This window comes from Trifolium pratense, linkage group LG5 (assembly GCF_020283565.1).
Source record: "Trifolium pratense cultivar HEN17-A07 linkage group LG5, ARS_RC_1.1, whole genome shotgun sequence".
In the NCBI taxonomy this organism is placed as follows: domain Eukaryota; kingdom Viridiplantae; phylum Streptophyta; class Magnoliopsida; order Fabales; family Fabaceae; genus Trifolium; species Trifolium pratense.
The window spans coordinates 49,474,084-49,492,945 of NC_060063.1; the positions used below are offsets into that span (position 1 = coordinate 49,474,084).

The 18,862-nt window shown below is 34.2% G+C and overlaps 3 protein-coding genes across 4 annotated transcripts; all 3 read right to left on the reverse strand.

Moving 5' to 3' along the window:
• Positions 1-2,274: 2,274 nt before the first annotated feature.
• On the reverse strand, positions 2,275-4,238 carry LOC123887289 (F-box protein PP2-A12-like). Its single transcript, XM_045936575.1, has 3 exons — positions 3,718-4,238; positions 3,503-3,621; positions 2,275-2,886 (listed from the first exon to the last, which is right to left on the reverse strand). The coding sequence occupies exons 1-3, from the start codon at positions 4,126-4,128 to the stop codon at positions 2,463-2,465; spliced, it is 954 nt and encodes a 317-aa protein (XP_045792531.1). The 5' UTR covers positions 4,129-4,238; the 3' UTR covers positions 2,275-2,462.
• Positions 4,239-6,643: 2,405 nt separating this feature from the next.
• LOC123887290 (scarecrow-like protein 28) lies at positions 6,644-9,998 on the reverse strand. Its single transcript, XM_045936576.1, has 2 exons — positions 9,791-9,998; positions 6,644-9,681 (listed from the first exon to the last, which is right to left on the reverse strand). Exon 2 carries the CDS (start codon positions 9,077-9,079, stop codon positions 7,043-7,045), a length of 2,037 nt encoding a protein of 678 aa, XP_045792532.1. The 5' UTR covers positions 9,080-9,681; positions 9,791-9,998; the 3' UTR covers positions 6,644-7,042.
• Positions 9,999-11,814: 1,816 nt separating this feature from the next.
• Positions 11,815-16,535, reverse strand: LOC123887291 (plant UBX domain-containing protein 8). Of its 2 annotated transcripts, XM_045936578.1 has the most exons (11): positions 16,131-16,535; positions 14,622-14,692; positions 13,955-14,486; positions 13,790-13,873; positions 13,563-13,675; positions 13,234-13,450; positions 12,921-13,130; positions 12,692-12,823; positions 12,386-12,529; positions 12,236-12,292; positions 11,815-12,131 (listed from the first exon to the last, which is right to left on the reverse strand). In XM_045936578.1, the coding sequence occupies exons 1-11, from the start codon at positions 16,212-16,214 to the stop codon at positions 12,021-12,023; spliced, it is 1,755 nt and encodes a 584-aa protein (XP_045792534.1). In that variant the 5' UTR covers positions 16,215-16,535; the 3' UTR covers positions 11,815-12,020. The 2 variants fall into 2 exon arrangements, with proteins under 2 accessions (XP_045792534.1, XP_045792533.1); XM_045936577.1 differs by having other exon boundaries at positions 12,386-12,823; positions 16,131-16,375.
• Positions 16,536-18,862: the final 2,327 nt, after the last annotated feature.

Genomic DNA, 18,862 nt, shown 5'->3' on the forward strand with positions numbered 1-18,862 from the left:
ATCCATCCATTTCATAGTTTACGAGTCAAAAATAAATAAATAAATAAATAAATGACGTAGTTTAGTTAAGTGTCTTTTTTTTGTTGAAAGTTTAATATTTATTTAGTAGCAATAAAAATATTTTAATAACAAATTCATCATACCATAAGATACTTTTTTTTTTAGCAGAAAAAATCTTTTATTAACAAACTCACCATAATTCAACATTTTATGAGCTTTATTTATATTTTGTAATGGAAAAATATTTTTTTAAAGACTAAAAGTCGCCTTATTTCATGCAAAAACTCGCAACTTTTATGACAAAACGCATGAATTGAAATCAAAATTACAATAAATATGAAAAAAATCCGACTTTAAAAAAGTGCCCATAAAATGCAGAATCACAATATTAACTTTGGATTTATCTTACGATTGCTTCTATATGTTATATTTTTAAAATTTGGTTTTTTCTTTACTAAATTATACTTTTAAATTCGGCCCCCCTTAAGTTTGACTCCGGACTCCGTCCCTGGTGATACGCCAAAAAATTATAATCACGTGCAAAATAAGCAAGTATGTAATTAGTTGTTAGATTAATATTTTCTTCTTTCTTAACATTTAAACTCGAATTTTCTATTTTTTAACTCAAATTAGTTGAACTATTCGACCCTTAAAATAAATATATACCATCACACAATAAAAATCCCAATAAGATTGGATCGTGCGATTCTTTTCATGTGGAATCTATACCCGGACTTGGAGTGACTCAAAACTCTGGAGGGGCAACTTCCATTTTGGTTAGGCATATTCGCAATATTTTGTCTTTGGATTGGCAAGTCCAAGTTCATCACACATGACGGGAGAGAAACATAATGCTAACTAGCTTGCTAATTATAATTTTTTAATGAGTTCTTTTAATTGTTCTATAATGGAGTTTCCTCCAAGTTTTGGTTTAAGTTCCCGGAGTGAGCGGTTAAGCTTTGATATTGTGATTGTTAAGCTTTGGTAGCTTCTGCCTTTTGTGGTGGTTGAGTTGAGCATATTTGCCTTTGCTTATGTTAAGTGGTTACACTTTGAGTAGCTTTTGTTAAGTGGTTGAGCATATTTTTACTTCTTGAGACGTTCAAACAAGAAGTACATTATGTAAAAAAACAAATACATTAGTGTCTATCTTTTTCGTTGGTGTATGTAAGAGGTTGTCCATGTTTGTACCAATTTAAAACTTACTCCTACTAGGTGGCATTCCTTCCAACTAATAACTTTAATTATGCTTATGTTTCTGTCATGTAGCAATAACTACGCAGTCCTTATTTCAACAACAAAAACTAGGCAGTCCTATTAGAGATTTAGAGCTGCCAATCCACTTTCAAGTCTGTCTTTTGTAACATTATCAAATGGTAATTCAAAGCCGTATTGTGAAGGGTTTTGACCTTTGAGTAACATCTATGAAGAAGTCCTGGAAGTAAACTTCACATTTTCACTGTGCAGTGGACACACAGAAAAAAAAGTAATTAAAAATGGTACCACAAATCCACAATAGTATATAAAATTAAATCCATAAACAAAAAAACAAAAAAAATTGCGAACAAATTTACAGAATTCACGTTAATAGTATACAACGGCAAAATGCCTACGAATGTGACAAAACCTATAAATATGATGAAATTGAAGTGTTCGGAATACTCATGTCTATTATCTCCGAGTTTACAATGTTGACGACACCAAATTCATTGGTTTAATATGCACTGAATCGAATATAATATGTCGATCTGAACCGAACAAACACTACCAGAAGTTTACTATTGACAAAGGCAATGTTTTGTTTCGAGGTGATCACTCATCTCCCTATTTATATGCTTGAACATAGACAACATACACTACCAGAAGTTTACTTTCGATACCAATGTTGTATTTGTTGAATATGTTGGTTGTTGTGTTGTCGGAGTTTGTTTGAAGTCTCACATTGCTTAGGTTTCCGGGCGGTTAAGTGTATAAATATGTAAGGACAACCTCACCCTTTGAGCTAGCTTTTGGGGATGAGATCCAAGCATATTTAACAGTATTTTCAAATAAAATACACCAATTTCCAGTATAAAAAAAAACCGCATTTTAAAGAGTTGGATGCAGATAACATTGTTTTGAACACTAGTTTTTATTTTAACAATTTGAGTTTTTGAGAGAATCCAATTCCTTAAAAAAATTTGTCCACTTTATTCAATCATTTCCATCAAAATTTCTTTGTCTTCAAAATTTCTTTGTCTTCACCATACAAGATTATTATGATAGAATATTCCATACTAATAAACAGATGCTAAATAACCAAATACCAATTATTAAATATACACATATACATGGCCCCCATGGCTTCTACAAAATTCTAAACCTAAATAAAAAAACCCTATTAAAAACTAGATTCTCTACTAACCTAATCTCTAATATATACAAAATACAAGACACTAATATTCTTACCTTAAAGGCCAAGATTAGTTCAAAAATTCTTTAACCTTTCTAAATTCACTAGGATACACAAAAACAGAATCTAAACAGAGACCACCTTTAGTATGTGTGCAATCAATTTGAGTCATAGAGAATTTAACTTTTGTTGATACATTACCATCTTCAACTACAAAATCGCCGGCATGGTAATAGCGCCATTTGCCCGGACCTTTCAGAAAACACTGTGATGCAACATACTGTCCATCTGAAGTCCATAGCTGGAATCTAACTGGCTTTATATCCCACCCATGAACATGTTCTGTGTTGCAAACCCTTCTTCCAAATCTTTTGGAGGCTTTTCCAAGATGTATTCTGAAGAATAAGCTATATGTTCCAGCTGGAAATGGGAACTCAACTTCACCATCCACTTCAAACCACCAGATTTGCTGGAGATATGCAACACTACTGAATCTGCAAATGATAGAGATAGCATTGGTATTAATGCAAAGCTATGTTCAATTTATTCAACATTGAATTCAAACTAGACTTTGTTATTTTGCAAATTAAAATGACATAAGCCGCGATCCTAATACCAACTGTCACGAGATGGTACTCAGATCGCGAAGCTTGAAGCTTCATCAAATTCCGGCCTAAGGTCGGACTGACTAAACCTTAGGACACCAATCCAACTGTCCGCTAGCGGGTGCCTAGTTAAAGCTAGAGTTTCGCTCTATGGATTTGCCTAACATTAGTAACATAGGAAGTGGCACCGGGAGGTGTAAGAGACCTTGAGATCTCACACCTTCACCCTCGGGGCAACTCAATAGACTTTGAATAGATAGAGTACATCTATGTTTGTATCACGGTGAGTATGTCAGAATCACGATGATCCACTCGTGTCATGTCATCGTGATTCTGACATACTCATACCGATGCCAAACATAGGCATAGTTAGAAAAAAATGAAAATAAATAAAAATAACAACATACAAAAGAGTGACAAAGTATGCAAAAATAAAACTACAAAAATAGCACTATAAACTAAGGATTATCAACAAGAACTAGAAGAATTGAAGCACAAATCTTACGTTGATTCTTCAGTAGGTATATGGTTCCAATATCTTCTATCATCAATATATGTTATTGACAATCCTTTAGCCGAAATAGACAAACATAGCTTACCCATGCTTCTATCCAACCAAACTTTCTACAATAATATATCAAAACAAAATTATTTTTTTAAAAAAAAAAAAACTAAATACAAAAACAAGGGAAAAAAATGTTGTTTTCTGTTTGTTACTACCTTTGTGCCTCCATCGAAGGTATTAAGAGAACAGAGGCGCGAATAAATTCCTCTTTTCTCTAAATGAGAAGGAAAAGAAACATCGAATATTTTGCGGATGATGAGGTGATAATTAGGGGGTAGTTTGGATTCCCAAACAAAATCAGCTGAAGAAGCAGCACGAAAAGCTCGATTCAAAGAAGCTAATTTACAAATCTGAGGTGGATCCATATATTCCATTATAACAGCTACGCAGCTTTCAGGTAATTCTCCTAAACTCGGTTTTGACGGTTGTGATGATGAAATTGAGAACCGGATACCCATTAACTCAGATGAACGAGTTGCTGGAATCGGTGTTGAGTGTTGTTGTTGCTCTGTTCTGTATAGTGTGTCTTGTGTTGTATATATCTGGAGGAAAGAGTTTAAACACATTTTTGTTTTGTGTGTTAGTGTTACTACTTTTATTTTCTCATGTTTGTTTGATTCGTTTGAAAGCGAAGGTGACAGCGGGATATGATGTCAGACATGTCTTGTTGGACGGAAAGCTAAGATTATTAGACTGAGGTGATGTAATAATATCATGGTGATTTTTTGTGCGGTGACTAACAAAAGAAAATGACGTTCATGTCAATTTATGAGCAATAATGTTCACTTGTCAGTCCGATGAAATTTATCCTAGAAATAATAGTAGTTTTAACGAATAGTTAGATGGTTCAGTAGTGATTCTCGCTTGACGTGGTAGGAAGTATCACAGTTTGATCCTGCAACTGTAGTCGAGAGGGGTTGGAACTTGATATCAGAATTGACCCTAAATCAGATTAAGCGGTCTAGTGAGCTAGATACTTGTGGTGAAAAAAATAGCTCCAAAATCCAATATTGGTGTTAAGGTCAGGTCTCTTAAAATGCAACATTGATGCCTCCTTCACATAAGGTGGGTATTAATAGAGATGCTTCCGGCGGTTTTGTTATTGCTAAATCGGAATGGTTTTCGCTAAAATGTGATGTTCATGTCGGTGAAGCTCTCGGTCTACTTTCTACTCTTAATTGGATTCATCAATTTAACTTAGGACAGATTGATTTTGAATCAAGACTCAAAAATAGTTTTTTATCCTCTACTTCATATGTTATAGAGTTGGAGGATATTATTAAAAGATGAATGAAAACAACGTTGAAGGGACTCAAGAGTAGCGATGAAGGGATTCAAATTAGAGTTCCATTATGGATTTTGTAATAAATCTTAATTTTTTATTTTTTTTGTATATTAAAGTATCTCCGCGCGTAAGAGACTATCCCTTCCAGGTTAAATTTTAATTAATATTTTGTTTAAGAAAATAAAATATTATATATTTATTATAAATTGAATACAAGGATAATATACGAATATAATGCAAGAAAATCTTTATATTTCTGAATCTTTTTCTTCTTCCTACATATACCTATTCACATTTACAATCCAATTAATTAGCAATGAGACATGTAAAGAATGGATTTTGTACAAAGCAATATACATTTCTCTTTAGGCCAAGCTAAATATTAAATTGGTACATTGCATATTTCTCTTTTTTAAAATTATTATCATCCTTACACATTTGATAACCACCATCCAGCCTCCAATTCCACAATATCATTACAACTCAAAAAGCTGATAGCTACTACAAGCAAATTTTATATAATTAAAAACTCCAGCACACCCTGGCCAATTCTCACAATGCAGCGTCTCATTCGTTGAATTCCTCTATCGGTAAATTGAGTTCAGAATTAGTACGGGTGGAGCTAGTAAAGGTGGTACTCAAACAAGATGTGGCGGCTTAATTCTCGATTCAGATGAATCTTGGTTATGTGAATTTTTCAAACATACATATTACTTTGCAAAATTACGGTCATCATCGTAATACTAAACATACATTTCATACAAACAAGTATATTTCCAGCTATCACTTCTTGACTTTAACAAAAAATATCTGAAATATGATTAATCACCAATAATAACAAGAATATTTTTCTCTCTAATCATGGAATGAGTGGTGACAAAAAAAAGAATGAAAATGTGAAATTGAACAAACCCACCAGGTGTAACCAACGGTTATAATTATATTGATGCAGACACCAACGGTTAATGATGGACTTCAAATGTACTAGTACTCCCAAAGAGGTCATTTTCTGGCAGCTTGCTAATGATCATTGAGAAAATAGTAAAATTAGTATTAATACAAAAATAACCTTTTACATAATTTTGAAATATTTGTAAAAATTTACTAATTTGGATGATTTTGTATAGGACAAAACTTAATTAGCTGTCTATCCAAAAAAACATAATTAGCTGCCGTATACGTTTATAGTCTCGATTTTTGGAAAGACAACAATAGACATTTTGGCTTTATTGCTTTAAGGAGTGCTGTTTTTTTTTTTTTCTTTCACCACCAGTTTAATCTGGTTCGGAGGTCAGTTCTGGTTTCAAATGGTTTCATTTCCTTCCAGATCGAGATCGAATCGTAGTCTTCCCTACTAAATTTAGCATCAGCCACCACTGAACCAACTAATGATTGGTTAAAGAGTGCAGGTTTGTTACAACACTAATTCACAAAACTCATTTTAAGATGAATGCATCTAAATAGTTACCTTATGGTTAACAATAATAATAATGATTAGTCATAGGTGCGATTAGTTTGTTAAGTTTGTTATTGAATAGTTAGTTAGTTAGTTAAGTACTAAATTGCTCTATATAAGAGTTACAATTATACTATTTTCATTATCTTTTATGAGTATGAAATCTTATGATTTTTACTCTTTTTCAAGCTTTCTAAGCTCTTACCATTTCAATTTCTCCAAACTATCAAAATCTTAACACTTATCGCTTTCAATTCAAGTTACTTTTAGTAATAAAAAATTGTATGGTTGATTACTTTGGTATAAAGTATAAACAACTAGTCCTATAATAGAAGGTATAAACATCAAAGGACTTGAAAATGAATAGATGAATAATGAATTGTAATGAATTTCATTTCTCCTTCAAATACAAATAGTACAAGGACCTTGAGAATGAATACATAAAAGAATGAAATAATGAGAAGAAATTGACTTCAAATGTATATCTAGAAATCTTGACTATAAAATTAAGAACAGAAAGTAATATTGCTGTATTAATACAAATAAATTGCACTAACTACTCTTTGAACTAGTAATAAATGTTATCTGCAAATAAAGAATGAAAGAATAATGATAATGACAATTTTCCTACCAACAAAGAATACTCTTGCTGACTCCTACCCTTTTGTTGTTTCTGTATCTATCTGACTTTGTAACAATGTATGAATGAAGTAACGAAAATCCGAGGCGATGAATGGATTCAAGCTGCCTGAGAAAAAGAGGATGAGCTTCCAGCCGCGTCAACCGGTGCCCAAGACGATACTGTGTAGAGAGGTTGATCGAGCCAACCCAAAGTAAGTGCCGTAGCTCCTTCCTGCTCCTGCTTCTGAACACTGTAATTATCACAAGAATACATTCTTAACAGAAACTGGCTTTGAATCATTTCCCTGTCTGTGACTCCCATGCATCGAAACCCTCCGTGCTCCACCATCATCTTCCTCCAATTCCCGAAACTTCGGTGCCTCTCCAACCTGTCCCTTCCTTCACAAGCAATTATGTTCCTTATCTCCCTAGCAAACATCTCCTCTATCTTGATCCTCATTGGACTTTCCAGTGGAAGGCCACTGTGATCAATCGAATCAAACAGCGCCGAGTAATATTTCAACGAATTGCACACTCTTGAATCCAACCTCGCCTCGTTGTGTTCCGCTTCTTGCTCTGCCATAACCACCATTGTAGGATTTGTGCTGCGAATGAGACCCAAAAAGTCCCTCAATGCTCCTCCACTACCATCATAAAGGATCTTATGAAGCTGCATAACACAGTTCACAGCCACAGTTTCATGTTCCTTCACATGAAGCATCCAAAGCCTCACATCTTCAAGTCTGTCCACCACAGGATGGAACTCAAAGGGAAGGTTCAAAGCCTCAGCAAACCCTGCTAGTCTGTCTCCGGTTTCATTCAACTCTTGCTTCGATTCCCCCACGCCGGTGATTCGAACATGGCTTGGAGGATTAGTCCTTGAAGCTAAACTTTGGAACAAGCTAGGCCATTGAAGTCCTTGCTTTATGTCAAAGTCTATAATGTGAACCCTTTCTTTCCCTTCAAAAGCCCTCAACAGCATCTCATTTGATGTGAAATGAAGAAACTTTGGAATTGGGGTAACCTGGTTAAGAAGCCTCAATGCAGTGATCATTTCATCATCATCAACCACCCTATCGAAATCACGAGTAGTAGCTGTGATTTGAAAAACATGAGGCCAAAGCCTGGTGACTCTGATGGCTAAGGCTTCGGTATAATAAGCACAAATTCGGCTTATGCAGGTTCCTCTTGGAGAAGCAAGATCACCCAATTTTGCAATGAAATGGTTGATTGCAGCAACATTCCTTGATCCAATAGCATCAACACAACCAGTAAGCAAGCTCAAAAGCTCAAACCCGCGATGCTCCTCTTCTTCATCCTCTTCTCCTGTCTCCACTTCAGTTCCTTCATGCTGATAAGGATTCCCTGAACCATTACCATCTTCATGTTCTGATGCATTCTCATTCAACCTCAGACTCAAACTCTGGCTTTCTGATGAACCATTTGAAACCGAACCTTCGTTGACATGATGATGTTGATGCTGGTGGCTACCTTCACCAAAATTGGTGATCTTTGTTACAGCAGATTCAAGCCAAGGATTGTTGGACAAAGGCAAAGGTGCAGAAACCACTTCAGCAGGAGCAAAACAAACCCTTTCCTCATCTCCGGAACAATTCAAAGAGAAAGGAAGTGAAGGGCTATTAAACCCTCCAAAACCATGAACAGACCAAAAGTTTCCAGCACCAAATTGTGCCAAACTGAAACTTTCCCTTTCAAATTCATCAAAATTCTCATCACCACTATTACCCTTTTTCCTCTTAACCCTATTAGTAAAAGACTCATCCAAAGATCCATGTTCTGCAAGCCTCTTCAAACTCCTCCCACCTTTCTCCCAAAACTCCTCATCCTTAACCTCTGCCAATGTATGTGCAGTCGTCGCTAAAGGCGGTAACCGAATGTTCTGTTGCAGAGAACAATTACTGCTGCTGTTATTGCTGTTCTTGACTTCAGACTTCTCAACTGATACCCCGACCGGCCTCAATGTCTGCTGCGAACGCGAAGAACCGTCTTTCCTCGGAAAGCTACAAGGTAAATCCAATCTCTGTGTGCTCATTGATGGTAGCTGAAAATGACAAGCTTGAAACTGTGCTGATGCTTCACTCCTTAATCTGTGTGTTGGTGACAACAATGTCGAGCTAGAACAACCAGCCAACATCGTCTATGGTTTTTGTAACCTTTGTATTTTCACACTCACTCACTCCAATGCTTCTGCTTCTTTTTTTCTCTCTTCCCTTTTCTCTCAATTTAGTAATAATAATAATAACTTGAAGAATTTTTTGGTTTTTCCCCTAAAACTCAATTTGCATGTGTATGTTACAAAAGAGAAGAGAAAAATGCAATGTAACAATAATCTATGTGTGTGTGTGTGAAAAAATCCTTTCAATTTCAATTTCTGATTAACAAAAACAAAAAGGAATCCGATGAATGTATAAAAATCCAAAGAAAATCCAATCAAATTTTAATCTTTACAAATTCAAACAAAGTGTTCCTATATGAATTGAAAATATTGAATGAATCTGTTAACAAAAGAATGTGTAGTTATTATATGCAAGAAAGAATGAAAGAATTTGAAGAGATTAATTAACAAATTATCAAAACATCAATCTAGTACAAACAAAAAAGATCATCGGATTCCACAAAAACTCAAACAAAGTTCATGCTGTTTTTGAGAAGTAATGTTATGTTTTTGAGAAATTTAAGAAAAAGGGAAGAGAGATAGAAACATACACCTTGAAATTTGTGGCTGATGAACAATTCCTGAGAAATATTGAAACCCATATTAGCACTTGAAACGTTGAACAACTTCATCATTCCAATTCCAACTTTGAAGCTACCATGCATGCATGCACACTCAATCACTACTTACCCAGATGAAAAAAACTAAACTTTCATAAAACTATGTTGTTGTTGTTGTTGTTGTTGTTGTTGTTGTTGTTGTTGTTGTTGATGTTCATGTCTCCATCATGATTGTTGAAAACTATTTGTTGTATTTTTCTGGGCCTACAAGAGAGGGTTGAATTACCAACATGAAAAATAAGATGTCATCATGGTTTTGTAAAAGGAAGAGGAAAATTGAGGTTGGATTTAGGCCGTTTGATAAAGATCTAACGGTGAAAAGAATAAGGATTATATGACCGTTGATGAATGTCGGTCAAATATAACCGTTGGAGTTGTTGTACGGATAAATATCATGTAACTGCTACTTGTCACGTGCCACGTTAAGTTTATTGTTCCCTTGTATCCGTTTAATACATGACCGTTGCTTTTAGCAATTTTCCAAAGTGTGTATTTTTATGCTTTGGGTACAATTTAATTTACATAGTTGTGTTGTGTGGGTGTGTATTTTGTCATCATTATTCATGGTTGTATTTGCATGTTCTAGAGCTTAGTTCATTATTCACTTTCTAAATGAATTATGATTCAACATGTTTTAAAAAGGGGTTTACTTTAAAATGATTTGTTTATTTTAGACGAACTTATATTAGAGGAAGGACTCAATTTAATCTCAAAGGAAAATATAATTCATGCAGTTGAGTGATTTGGAAGACTAAACGATTTATATTAGATGATAGTATATAATTGTTTTATATTGTTGGTGCATATTTTATTTTCTCTTCGATTTTTATTAGATGAGAAAAATAAATCAAGACTATTTAGTCTTTTTTACACTTCATTTACTTGATGAATGAAAAGATGATGAAAGAAAGTTAAATCAATTTAATAAATTACAATATATTTTATAAATATTTTGTATTGCCACATGTTATGTAGGGTTAAATATGTTTTTAGTCTTTATAAATATCTCAAATTTTATTTTTAGTCCCCATAAAAAAAAATTTAATAAGTTTTGATCATTTTCAAATATTTCCTGTTATAATTTGTGGTCTTGCTTTTCAGCCAACTCATGTATATAAACAAAAAAGAGCCAAAATATGTCTCATAAGTCCTAGCTCAACTGACAAAAATGCTGAAATTGTTAGGTCGAACGTCATGACCCGGGTTCGAACGCGGGATCTCACAATTATATGAGTTTAATTTCAGTGGATTACCACTTCATCTAAAAAAAAACCAAAATATTGTTGTAATTCATGCCAAAATATTGTAATTTTAGATGACTCTCAAATTATATACACAAGTTGACTGAAAAATAAATAAGTGGCTAGTAACCTAATGGTTAGATTTACACAATATAAGTGCGAAGAAGTGGAGAATCCGAAGTTCGAATATCGACCCCTACAGCGGTAAAAAAATGGGCCTAACTAACGGATCAGACCATTAGCCCACATTTTTGGGTGGATCAGGCCCAAAAAAAGCAAGCTAGTACAAATTCAATTGGGCTTTTTTGACCCTAGTCCATTTAGCCCATGTAAAAATCGAGTTAGGCCAAGCTAGTCCTTGGGGCATCGGGCCAGCCCACCGGCAACATTTTTATGCAATTCTTATAAATACAATATTAACAAAACAAAAAATATCATATAATTGTTTCAAAAGAAAAATATATAATATATAATTAAAAAAATTATTAATAAAGATATATTTAAATATGTAAACTTAATACTTTAAAAAAAAAATGTAAACCTAATAATCGGGATACATTTAGCTAAAACTTTTAAAAAAATGTTTATCGGAATCAAATTAGAGTTTAATTGATATTTAATGTTAGTGTAAAAATTATTTGACTCATCGAGAGATTGTGAGGCATGAATTTGCTCCTTTAGAAGAAACTGTAAATATATATAGATATAGATCACAAAGGGTTTTTTTCTTTGTTGATAAAACAGATCAACAGAACACTATCTAAATTGGATTTGAAATTCTTTGGGTAAAAGATGGTTGCAATTTTATTAATCTGAATTATTCTAATGATATGCGATACTGCAGGCTAGTAAATAATCTACAACAAAGCATTGCCACAAATATTTCCAACACAAGTAAAAGCACACACGGTCATTATAGATCTTTAAATTCATAAAAAAAAACATCATATAACACAAAACCAGATTGAAATGAGACGTTCTTTTGTGTATTGATTTATATTTTAATAATCTAACTAAGGACTTCAATAGTTTGTCTTCTAGCTTTACTGAATCAGAGAATCAGACGACTAACTCTAAAAACAAAGCTTCTTGCTTGTTCGTTAGGCCAAGTTCATCGAGTGTCACAGCACTTTCTTCAACACCAAAGGCACGCCTAGGATATGGTCTCACCTGCCCCAACAATAACATCAAAGACCAAAAAGTCATCAAATATCTGAATAAATAGGATCTGTACTTAAGATAAAAGCGATAGGCTGAAAGTTCAGGTTTCTCACCAGTCTGTAACTGCTTGGTTTCACCTGTCTACCAATATCTATGAAGTCGAAAAGGGACTGAAAAATACCAGGAGCAGGCTCAGTTTAGCAAGTATGCACCGAAATAAAGGAGGAAAACACAAGAGTATATTTTGTAACAGGCGTCTTTACCTGGAGTTTATCAGATCTTAGGAATCGACGCCCACGACGGCTGCCATCTGGCATTTTCACCAGCAGGTTCACAGCTTTATCATCATCTGAGGATGGTTCAGGTGGTAGAGAGACTTCTTTGGCAGCTAACTGTGCTTCCAATTCCTGACAGTTTATGCAAAATGCAAGAATAAGTAACACGGAAACAGGAACACAATTTCTATCCCTAGGAAAATATGAGTTAGATAGAGCTTGCATAGGCCAATCACCAATGTATCCAAGGGGCAATGAAAAAAACCATGCAATTAGGTACAAATTTATTATTACCCGCTCTTCCTGTAATTTCTTGTGAGATTCTTCTGCTCTCCGCCTTTCCTCTTCACGAGCAGCCTCAGCTTCCTCTATGGCCTTCAATTCTTTTTCTCTGTCTGCTTGTAATGATGCAAGGTATTCATCATCCTGCATCAAATAAACATAGACAACAATAGCCACACAATTAGGCCATCTCATAAAACCTATAAATATAACTTTAACCTATTTAAGAAATAAGTGACACCTGTTGTTCCCTTATCAAGCGTTGAGCCTCCAATGATGGTGAAGGTGGGCGATATGCAAGAGGTGCGGGCTGGGGATGGAAACCCCTATTCTGCATGAACTCGTGTGGTGCATAAGCATGGCGATAACTACTTCCTTCCGGGATTCCACCAAACATTGCGGCCTCAAGCATTACTGCTTCATCATGCTCTACAGAAGAAATGCCCCCCCACTGCAAAGATTGAAAATTAGGATGCAAGTACAGGTTGAGATGACATGGCAAGTAAAGAAAGTTTTATCCCATTTTGAAAACTTTATAAAGTGAAGGACTATACTTCATGAGATTGGAACGAACTGTCATTATTCTCAGGAGGACTACTGCTTTCCTCAACTGCTGTGCTTGCCACTGTGCTAGACTCGATAAATTCAGCCTCTTTGCCTGATCCTGTGGAGGTAAGTGACACATGTCTAGACGTGTTCCTAACCAAAGGCACCTCCTCTATATCTTCATCTTCATCTTCATCTTTAAAGGATAAGCTTCCTGCCTGCAATCTACAATGACCATGATTACTACCACAGTAAATCATGTTTGACAATCACAAGATAAATGCCTATAAAGAAAATGCAGAGTTCATTGCAGTAACCATATCAAAATATAAATTACCTTCCATTTGAAGATACTTCCCCTAATTCAACTCCCGGTGCCTTAGATGGCCCTGCTGTAGGTCCTCCAACATCACCTTCTTGTACACGCCGTGCTTTTTCTTGCTCTGCTGTCTGGATAAGAGAAAAGTCAAAGTTACATCACTGGGTAGTCGAGGTGATAACATGCTGGTAAAATATCTCAAAATGGTGACAGAAGGAATATGGGAAGACAAATTAAAGGTGTACCCTCAGGGACAATGAAACTGCATGGGCAAGCTCAGGATCCTCTAAAAATGTTTGCCTTGGGTTAGGCCCAGATTCACTCAAGTCCTGCACCATGTGGGAAATAGAAATTAATGCAAGCTATAAGTATAGAGGAGCCTAGAAAAATCCATTATGAAATAGGCATACAGTTTGTCTGCCAAGTTCGTGATTGCTGTAGTTTTCCTCAGCCTCCCGTTTGGATGCCTCAATGGCTGCACGAATCATTTCTTCTTCTATGTCATTGCTACTATCTGGTAAATTCTCAAAGTTGGGAGCACTAGGTCTCACAACTCTGTCAGGTGAAGAATGGGTCTGAGCAGGTGGAGTATTGTCATCTTCATCGTCATCATCAAGTATTACGACACTCCCGTGTATATCTGGACCTTGGGCATGAACAGTTCCAGTGACATCTTCGACGATTGGAATATGGCCAGCTTGAGGAGTGGATTGACTACCATCATTAACTTCTATCGGAATTTCCCTTACCTCTCTTGGATGTGTAACAAACGGTGTCTGGTTTGTTGTACCAAGGTGAGTATCAAATATACTTCTTGTAGGATCAAGAAGAGAAAATGGATCGAGATTTCTTGCTAAAGATAAGAGAGATGGAGGTCTAAGAATTTCATCCTCATGCTGATCATCTATATCCATGAAATCCCCTTGAGGAACTGCAGCGGAGCTGTAATGAGAGCCAGCATCAATATCAGAAAAAACAAAGATGAACGTGTAGCTTGAAAATAATAATAGTGTAATGTAACACCACAATGACAATGTACATTTCTACATGATCACTTGATTATGAAAAAGGGTGTACCTGGTCGTCAAATTTCTGTCTCCTTCGCTAAAATATGCATTTACAGCTTCATTAAGACTGCCACCATGCTCCTGACATAAAAAAAAGTTTACAAATGAAAAGGAGATATATAAACAACCTCCAGCACCACTGAAGAGAACATGCTCTAGACACGTTTTATAAGATAATAAACAATATCAGTGTAGAGTAGCTAGAAGCTAATTAGCATAAGAGTGACAGATTATTTGTCTATAACTTCTATCACAAGCAGCAAGAGTGAGATCCCAATCTCACGTGCAAGTATCTGATCAATGATATAAGAAACTAAATCATCTGAAATAAGTATATTAATTGGATGGAACAGAGACCCAAGTATGCTCGGGTCATACTGAAAGCAAAATCTTTCAAAGCTTATAGTTATTAGTTATTTCAGTTACCCCCCATTGCACACTTACAATAATTCTGATTTATTCCAATACGTATTTGTATTTCTAGCAATACCACAAACCAATACAGATAAAATAGTTAAATGTAAAGCCTTAAAGGCCGAAGCAACTTGTCTGTACCCAATATTTTTACCCAAAAACATGTTGCAAAAACAAGAAGAAATTGCAATAGTGAGATAACAATTAAGATTTAAAACAATGCAAAATCAACAAATCAGCAATAAGAAAGCAAAATTAAAATTAAATCTAGTAATCTTATTTTCCTTCAGTTTTATGGTCTGTTTGGATTGACTTATTTTTTAGCTTATGCAAATAAATAAGCTTTTGGCCCTTTTGGATTAGCTTATTTTTGAGCTTATGCAATTTTATGTATTATTATAAACTTGTCAAGGTAGTTTATGATAAAATAGCATATAGAAATACAATATTCACTAGTGGAAACTTATAAAATAGCATAAAACTTAATTTGTATTGCATAAGCTCAAAAATAAGCTAATCCAAACGGGCCCTTTATGTATTACTATAAGCTTATCGAGATAGTTTAGGAAAAAAAAAAACAGCTTATGAAGATACAATTTTTGTTAGTGAGAACTTATGAATTAACATAAAAGTTTATTTATTTGCATAAGTTATTTTTCATAAGCTCAAAAATATGTCAATCCAAACGGGTCCTAGGTCAACAAGATCCCAAACCAATAGTGTCTCCACTCTGCACCTTGCCATCAAGGATCATATAATTTTATTCTCATTCACTCAGATTCATCCAACATCATAGAACTGATTATAGTGTCTCCAACAAGTACTAAACAATCTAACCACATATTTTAACCAAATAGAAATTAATCAAAGCAAATTTCACTAAAAAAAAGAATAAAACTTGTATACAAATCGAGCCTCATTGATCAATCGGTGACCATAAATTTACAGAAAAATAATTCAAAAATAACTAAAATTAAGCGGTGCAGAAAAACCCTATGATGAGATAAACCATAATCGAAAATTCAAAATTCAATCACTATTTATGAATTAAAAAGCTAAAAGAATAATATTTTGGCAATCAGAAAAGTGAAAAACGAAAAGGTACCTGGAGTTTTTGAAGTGCGATTGGTTCAGATACGCCGGTGATGCTGATGAATGTATCAATCGTCTCTTGATTAGGTCTCGCCATTGAAATCGAAATCGAATTTTGGGTTTGTTCGATGATAAAATAAAACAAAGTGGATTTGGTTTTTGTTTGGGTAAAGAGAGTTTAGAGGGATAAGTAGTTTCTTTGTTGATGAGGGTTAATAGTGCTATAAGGTGGATTTCTTGTTCACAAATTTACATAAACTTTAACTTAGGTTAATTAATTAATTAATGATAGTATAGTTAAAAATTTAGAATATGATTTGCTCAAAACAAAAAAAAAAAAAAAAAAAATAGAATATGATTAGAATAGATCCAATGTTATACGCCAACTGGTTTTCCAATTTAACTGAACTTGGGGAACAAGCATCCTTAGATACTTTCTAGCAACAAACTTTACACTTCCACTATTTTTTTTTTCTTTCTCACCATCCAATTTTTTCATTTTTTATTTTCACCTTAAGTATCCGACTTATTGGACCACTTAATCTAATTCGAGAGTCAGTTTTGATATTAAGTGATTTCAGTTCATCTCTCAATTACAGTTGTGAATGATCGAACTGTGATTATTCTACGAGCGTTGATCACCACTGGACCAACTAAATGAATTGAGAAGTCTAATTGATAATTGAAATTTTTACATCTTATAATCTTGAAGTTTGGTGGAAAGGTTAACAAAATCTAATTGATAATTAGTGTTTTAGTTGTTATTAACGAAAGAATTGAGCTTCCATAGAAGGAAGCGAAATGAGAAAAACAATTAGAGCAAAAGTGAGAAATTGGAGAAGAGAGGAGATAAGAATTTTATTGGTATTTGTTTTTTTCTAACTCTTTAGAGTTATAATGTGTGAACATATATAGTAGATACAAGTTAGCATTGAGCAATAATAACTATAACTAACTCATAATTGTCTAAACTAGTTAGTTACAACAGTAACTTCCTGCACTAGTAACTGAAACTAGGAGCTAATATGTTTACAGTTATTTCAATTTGAATCTCACAAATATCTCAAATATTTTGCTATTAACTTTTGTCTCGGGTTTCAGCGAATTAATTAAATACTTTGCTATTAACTTTTGTCTAGTGGGGCTTAGGTCAGTGGCTTTACTGGTAATGTAGGATTCTCGAACATCCCTCATGTGGAATTATTGTTGGCTTGGGATCTGAACATCAAAGATTTGTGGTGTTACTACTACGCCCAAATTTGTGATTAAGTTGCAATTTGATAAAGTTAATGTATGACATACATCACTATGCAGCAGATATTTATAACATAAAGTGGATCGTACCCTCCGGGAGGGCAACTCCTTTGCAGACTTTTTGGCTAAGATTGGAGCTCGCAGTTAGAGCTGTCAAAATGGGTCAAGCTATCGGGGCAGCCTATTAGCCCTATATATTTACACGGGTTGGACTTCACAAATAGCGGGCCGGACCTTATCGAACCAAGTTTTTTCATGGGCCGGCACCTTAAAGAATTTAAAAAAAAAATGTTAAAAATAAACTGAAATTTTGATTTTGAAACAAAAAGATATTTTGACCCCTTAAGTTTGTTATTACTTATTAGTAGGATAATTATCTTTTAAATTTAAGAGATCATAAATTTAAAATAAGTTAGTTATTATCTTTTTTACATTTGTTTTTCTATTGTAAGCTTATTTAAAGACAAACATATTTAGAATCAATTCAAATTATAGTTTATCATAAAATTTTGACTAAACTCAAACGAATCCTTCATTGTTTTTTTGAACAAGACGAATCCTCCATTGTTAAATCATAAATCCCAATTGTAGGATTGTAAGCTTGAAATTTATTAGATTTGAGGGTGCACTTTGTGAATTTATTATCTCTCGATTTTTGCGTGGATATTTTGCATTACTTATTATCTTGTGAAATCATGATACCCATTTTGTTTTATGGATACTAATTTGTGTGTCATTCATACATTTAAAAAAAACTACTAGAAAAATAAAAAATTAAACGGGCCAGCCCATCAGGTCATGTAGACTTTTGCTTATCGGACCGGGCATGACGGGTCAGGCCAGACCAAGCCCTTTAAAAGTTCGGGCCCCCCCCGGGCCGGGCTAGACCAGGCCGGCCTCTTTACAACTCTACTCACAGCCATGAAACCTATTCTCCTTTCTCCTTTAGCTATTACACCGATTGAAAATTGGAACGAGTCTTCTCTTTCTCTCTGAAGGTAGTGGAACTCTACTTTCTAGATAATTCTTCTTTTGTTTTATTTGCTCTTTGTTTGCCTCATTTTACCAAAAACAACAATAAAAATAAGGAGAATGTCATGTTTAGTAATTTACTTTATATTTTCTCAATAGACATGTAACTTTATTACGTGTATAAAAGACATGGACAAAAATACATTACTTGACAAGTTATTCGCGACTAAAATATTAAAGCACCTTTAAAATGTTACTAAAAGAAATATAGTAAGTGATTGTTTTTAATAGAAATTATTTAATTAACGATAAATAAGAGGACTATAAAATTTGAGAGAGATTACGCACGAGATGAATGTTGTGGTTTAAAGCCATAAGTTTTAATATTAACACATTAATTAATGAAGTATAGTTTGTGATATAAATAGTTGATTATTTTGCCAAATTTATAAAAATTGATAGATAATTCTTTTGGTAAAGACGCTGTTATCGGAATAAAAAATCCATCTATATAAATTT